General features: G+C 58.5%; 1 protein-coding gene across 1 annotated transcript in view; it reads left to right on the top strand.

Annotated features, from left to right (window-relative positions):
• The window catches only part of LOC104389090 (arf-GAP with GTPase, ANK repeat and PH domain-containing protein 3-like), a 68,632-nt gene that overhangs the window by 9,553 nt on the left and 53,060 nt on the right, over positions 1–6,019 (top strand). The window contains exon 4 of the mRNA XM_009998045.1: positions 4,493–4,648. Within this exon, the coding sequence (XP_009996347.1) occupies positions 4,493–4,648 (156 nt within the window). The remainder of the gene's footprint in view (positions 1–4,492; positions 4,649–6,019) is intronic.

Genomic DNA, 6,019 nt, shown 5'->3' on the forward strand with positions numbered 1-6,019 from the left:
AGAGACCCCAGAGGACCCTGGTGATTTAGTCACCCATCAGTCTGGAGGACTTTCTTCTCCTGCTGTGAGGTGGTGGCTGGTTTCCAGACCGTCGTGGTTGTGCCAGGTTGCCAGATTGGCAGGGCTCTGTGACAACATTGCTGGGTGAGGTGTTCTAGTGTTCTTGGGCAGTGGATCATTCATTCTCTTCATGAAACAGCTCTTGAACCAGCCAAAGGCCTTGGTTTCATTTCTGTCTCTGGGAGTTTTGGGGTGTTTTGCTTTTATTCCACAGCAGTGCCTGGTGGCTCAGAGGACACAGCTTCCATCAGAGCTGTGGTCACAGGTCAGCTGTGGTCAGGGCTTTCCACCAGCACCCAGGAGTGGGCCAGACCTGCTCCTCAGGTCTGTGTCCCTGAGTACCATGTTCAGCACCTCCCTGGTTCTCTGGAGTGGCAGGAGCCAGGGCCACCCCCAGGAGTCCTGTGTGCTCCCTTGGCGACACCAGGCCTGTCCCTTGGGCATTCCCAGCAGTCTGAGGGATGCAGATCTGCACCCCTTGGAACACTCGGATCTCCAAGGACCCTGCAGCCCCACAGAAAGCTCTGGAGTTCCTGCTGGTTTGGGCTCTGCTCTCCTGCCTCTCACCCGCACCCGTCACTGGGCGAGCAGGTTAGATGGGTTTGGGAGCCCTGTTCCTGGCGTGGCCCTGACTTCCACCCAGCTTCCTTCTGGCAGCTGCCTGTCCCCTGCCTGCAGGCTGTGGGTGGGGGCTTCCCGGGCCAGTGGGTGCTTGCAGTACTTGCAGTTATTCCACCTGATCTCCTTACTCTTGCTACCCCTTTCTCCATCCTTCTGCAGGCACTTGGAGGTGCCTCTGGGAGCACCCCGGGCTGTGGGGTGAGTCCCCGTTGCCTGTTTTCTGTGGGATGGAAATTTGTCTTTCTGCCAGGGGGCTCATTCCCAGCAGCTGACAGGAGGGAACAAGGCACCCCACGCTGAGCCTCGGGCTGGTGGAGGCCCAGCTCCTCAGGGCCCTGGGATGTCTGGCCATGCCCAGCCCTGCCCGTCTGCCCTCCTGGCTGGGGACAACCAGTGTCACAGCTTTGCTCTGGTGGCCTTGATCTGTGGTCCTGCATGAGCTCTTGGGTGATACTGGGAAGTGCGTTGACTGAGACTTTAGTAAGAAAGCAGATGAAAGGTGTGGGAAGGAGAAGTTGGCAGATGAAACGAGGCACTGGGGGCAGCTCCCGACACTTCCCGTCCCGTGCAGCGTGTTCCCGCAGGGCTCAGTCGGTGCCTGCCCTGGCAGCTGAGCCAACAGGCCCTTCCATCTCCTCCTTGAAGCCTGTGGCCTGCTCAAGTCGCCATGTCCTCCCATCTCTTAGGCTGTCCCCTCCTCTGGCCTCTTCCCTGTGCTGTGCAGGCCCTGAGCCAGTGACTGCTCGTTGTCTGCACCTTTCTGTTCTGAGTCCTTCACAAATTCATTCCTTCTTCTGCCTCATGCCTTTTTATGCCAAGAGTTACTACATCTGAGGTTCAGCTGAGTTCTTCCCTGCTCAGGCACCCCGTGGATACTCTCTGAAGTTCTCAGTATCCCCCCATTACACACCAATGGGAAGGATTTGTCCCGTGGGTTTAACCAAGTTTTCAGCTTCTGCCGGGTTTCTGGATTTCGACAGCGACCGCAGGTGGTTGTTCAGGTGGATCAGCAAAACACCTGCCAGGAGCAAAACCAAGGTGTTTGCCCAGACCTGTCACCTTGTCGGGGTTCTCCCACACCCCTGTGGTTTGTTCTGGATCCCTGCTGAGGCCTTGGAGCAGTCTCCTGAATTCCTCAGGGGAATTTCTCCTCTGCCCCAAACTCAAGGGTGACACCAGCCCTCACAGTCACCTTTGCATCCTTCAGCCCCAGCTCCTTTCCTGGGCTGTGGGTGTCTGCAGGACTCTGGCAGGCTTTTGTGTCCTTGGTGACTCAAGAAACACCTTGACTTGTCTCCAACACCAGGCAAACTTATGGGCTAAGGGAAATTATTCTGGCCTGGCAAAAATTACGGAAGAGGTTACAGAGAATATGTGAAATATAAAGTACAATTTAGCAGGGTTTCTTCTAGAAGCTTTAGTGTCCATCACCTCTAACGTCTGTAGGGTTTGTCCCAGCTGCTGTGGCAGGAGCTCAAACTCTGCAGCCTCTCCCAAACTGAATCCTTCCCTCAGTTGTAGCTTCATAGAAGTGCTGATGAGGTTACTGAAGTACTCAGAGCAGAGCCACCTCAGGGTGGTTCCTGGGCCTGGAAGCCTTGCTGGGCTCACCTGCTGGGCTGGCAGGTTCTCTGTGCTCAGCACAAACCATCTCTTCTCTCACACCTTGAATCGTTTTCTTCTTTTGACGTGGTTTACACATTATGCATCAATTAAGTACTGATTGCACAGGCTTTACTGTGGCTGCTCCTGAGTGGAGCTGCCTGGGCAGCTCTCCTGGCCTCAGTAGTTCTTGCCCTCTGCACCTCTGCTGCCAGCACAGCCTGTGCAGAACCTTCCTTGTGCAGCACTCAGCCCTGCTCTGCAGATGTCTCTGCTAATGGCTCAGAAGTCACTGGCAGGATGGCACGTTGTTTTGCTTCTCCATGTCCCTGGTTGTCCCCTATCAGCCTCTGGAGAAGCTCCCTGGTGATCTTCACTCCTCCGATGAACCTCTGGCCTCTTTCACACAGAGAAGTACAAGCAGAGCAGGTTCCCCCTCATTTTGCTGCCAGAAGCTTTCCTGTCTCAAGACCTGTCCAAGTCCCATGCTTGCTGGAGGCCACCTGCCCACAGCAGGGCTCTCCTGAGGCCACAGAGTGTGGCCTCCAGCTCCTCAGCCTGAGCCCCATGAGGCCCTTTGGGTACCAGGGTCCCTTTCCCCCCGAGTTGGGCTGGCTGTGAGGATCTGTCCCTTGGTGCTGCCTGTTCTCCAGTGTGGGGCTCCACTTGGAGCCTGTGGTCTTCAAGGACACTTGGTCAGGGCAGCACGTCTGCCCACAGGCTTCACCTCCCTGCTGGGGAAGGGTGTTTTCTCTGGCCTCAGCTGACCCTGCTGCTGGCACACTGCTGCAGAGCCTGGGTAGCCCTGGTGAGCAGGGACACACTGGGTTCCCAGAAACATCTCTCAGGTCCCTGGATGCAGCTGTGAAGGAGCTCCATCTCAGAGCAGGATTTTCCTGCAGCACACCTTGCTGCCCTCAGAAGTCCCTTGTTCCACCTCAGAGAGAATGAAGTTGGGCTGAACCTTGGACGGCTCTTCTTTAAGAGAACTTCTCTCTATGTCTTCTCCCATTTCTCTCATAAAAGATGAGACAACCCATACCTTGAGTGAAAGCTGCACCCTTTGAGGATATCCCACTGGGCACGGTATACACGAGTGTTTTTTCTCTGGTAGATCCTCGTGTTTGCATCTGCCTGCACTTTCTGCTGTCAGCAGTAGGTGGGAGTGGAGAAAGTCCCGGGCTGTGGGCTGCGGCTGCTCTGTGGCTGGGAGGGGGTGGGCTGCTCCCTGCCAGGGATGTCGGAGCTCTCCTGGCCTTCTGGGAGCAGCTTCTTCAGCGTATTTTTGAAATACTGTTAAAAGATCAGCAGAACTGCCAAAGGGATCTCAGGCTGCCACGTGCCTCTTTGTAGTAAGACTTTCTGGGCTGCAGATCTGAAATGCTTGTGTCCCTTGGGACCTTTCGTAAGCCATTTCCAGAGCTTGTGTGAGCAGAGCAGGAGGGAACAGCTACTTATCTGGATGAAAAGTGTCATTGAGATGGCTGCCCAAACTGCAGTTAGATCTTCCCCCTCCCTGAAGGCAGGCGAGTTGCTGGTGAAAATGCAGCACGTTGTCCCACATGTTCTAAGACACAGGCCACTGCAGCCGAGGCCACGGTGGTCCAGAGGTGTGTGCCACCCTTGGTCTGCTAGGGTCAGCCCCAAGCCTGTGGCAGGGATGGATTTTATGTAGAGTGTGAGCTTGGCTTGTGGTACCCCAGGATGTGGGAAAGGGGACGATGTGAGTCTCAGGGACGTACATCCCTGGGGGGGCTATAGCTGTCGTGAGACCGGGGAGGGACCCAGTGGGACTTGGAGCCAGGCTCTGGGATCTCACAGCTTCGTGTCCAACAGCCTCTGTGGAGAGGAGGGTTCTCACCAGCACTGTCCAAGGGATGGCTGTTCCAGTCCTATGTTGGGAGAGGGAGCACACTGAGGTGTCCGCAGCCCTGGCTCTCAGAAGGCAACCAGTGGCTGCTGCGTGGAGCTGCCTGGTCCATTGCTGCCCCTGTGCCTGTTTGCATAGTTCTAACACTTCACTAGTGGAACAACTAAAGCAGAAAGAGAGGGAACAGCTTTCCCAAGATCCCGCGTTGGGCAGGAGTGGTGCATGACATGGGTTGTGTCCCCCTGTTGCATTTTTTGTTCCCCATGCCCGACGCTGCGTAGGTGGAAGGTGTTTGGGGCAACTGCTGGTCTCTGACTGTCCCCTCTGGTCCTGCCCTAGGCCACCAATGGTGGAGGAGCCTTCAGTGACTACTCCTCCTCTGTGCCCTCCACACCCAGCATCAGCCAGCGGGAGCTGCGGATCGAGACCATCGCTGCCTCCAACACCCCCACCCCCATCCGCAAGCAGTCCAAGCGCCGCTCCAACATCTTCACGGTAAGTGCCCTGGGGCGGAGGAGCTTTGGGAGGAGCTGTCCCAGGGTCAGGCACGAGAGGGAAGGGAGCAGCCCTCGGCAGGCTCATCCCCAGGGCTCTGAGCTCCGGTGACACTGGCTGGACTGGCCAGGGAGGGACGGGGTCGGGGACCAGAGCAGGAGTGGGGGTCTCCCTGTAGGAGGGTGCGTGTGTGTCAGGGAGGGAGGGAGCCTCGGGGCCGTGGTGCTGAGAGCTGCTGCTGGTGGGTGTGTGTGCCTGGGGAGCACCTCGGGCAGGGGTGTGCGTGGGGTGTGCTGGTGTGTGCGTGTGGGTGAGCAGAGCTCCCTGCCCTGTCCTGGTGAGAGCTGCCCGTGGGGCACAGCACTAGGCACCCCTTGCTGCCAGTCCCCTGAGCGTGGCACCGGGCCCTGGTGACTGGGCCTGATGTTGGGTGCCAGCTGAGCTGAGCCGTGCTGTGCTGTGCTGGTGGAGCCGTCAGAGCCCAGTGCCTGGCACCAGCCCCACTCCCCCCCAGCTCCCCACCCCACCTCAGGGTGAGGAGCAGTGTGCTGGGAATGGCCGTGGGGCCTGGAGGAGGGGGAGGCAGAGAGGACCAGCAGAGCCCCTGGTGTGTGGGGACGTTGCAGCTCTGGTCCCTGCCGGCTGGCTCAGCCTGCCTCTCCGCACACTCCACGCACACACGGTCCACGCAGCGTGCACACAGTCCTGCCCACACACCTGCCTCTCTGCCAGCACAGCCCACCAGCGTCCCCTGCTGTCAGCACACACGCTCCTAGTCCCCATGTCTAGCATAGATAGCCTCTGTTCCCCATGTAAATGTGCTCCTCTCCCCCTGGTGCCCCTGTAAATGTGCTGGGCTCAGGCCTGTCTCCTCCCCATCTAAATGTGCTTTCCAGCCCCCATTGCTCAGTACACCCGTGTCTGCTGTCTGTGGAACTGGCCACCACGAAGTCCTTGTCCATGTTGCACTGTGTTGCCCTGTGTGAACAGCTGCCATTGCTCTGGGCCCAGACCACATCAACTCGCCGTGCCCCATCCCTCTCACTGCACCATTGGCATCCCAGAGTCCCTGGCTCCTCCTGCTGAGAGCGTACCCACCTCCCCCAGCTCCCGACACCTCTGCAGCACCAGCTCTGGTGTCCTGAATGCTCCCCACTCTCTGCATCCCATACACCTCCCAGCTCTCCATTCGCCCGCGCTCACGGCCGCTCCCTGTGCTGCTGGCGGGGGACCCTGACACCCCCTCCCTGACGCATGGTTGTTGCCCACCAGCCCTCCCCTCCCCGCTGTGCTCACGCCTCCCTGGGATGCTGCAGGTCTCCCGTGGATGGCCATGCTGGCTGCAGGGGTGTCCCTGCCTCCCCCCTGCCC

The sequence above is a fragment of the Chaetura pelagica genome, unplaced genomic scaffold (genome assembly GCF_000747805.2).
Source record: "Chaetura pelagica isolate M959 unplaced genomic scaffold, ChaPel_1.0 scaffold1145, whole genome shotgun sequence".
NCBI lineage: Eukaryota > Metazoa > Chordata > Aves > Apodiformes > Apodidae > Chaetura > Chaetura pelagica.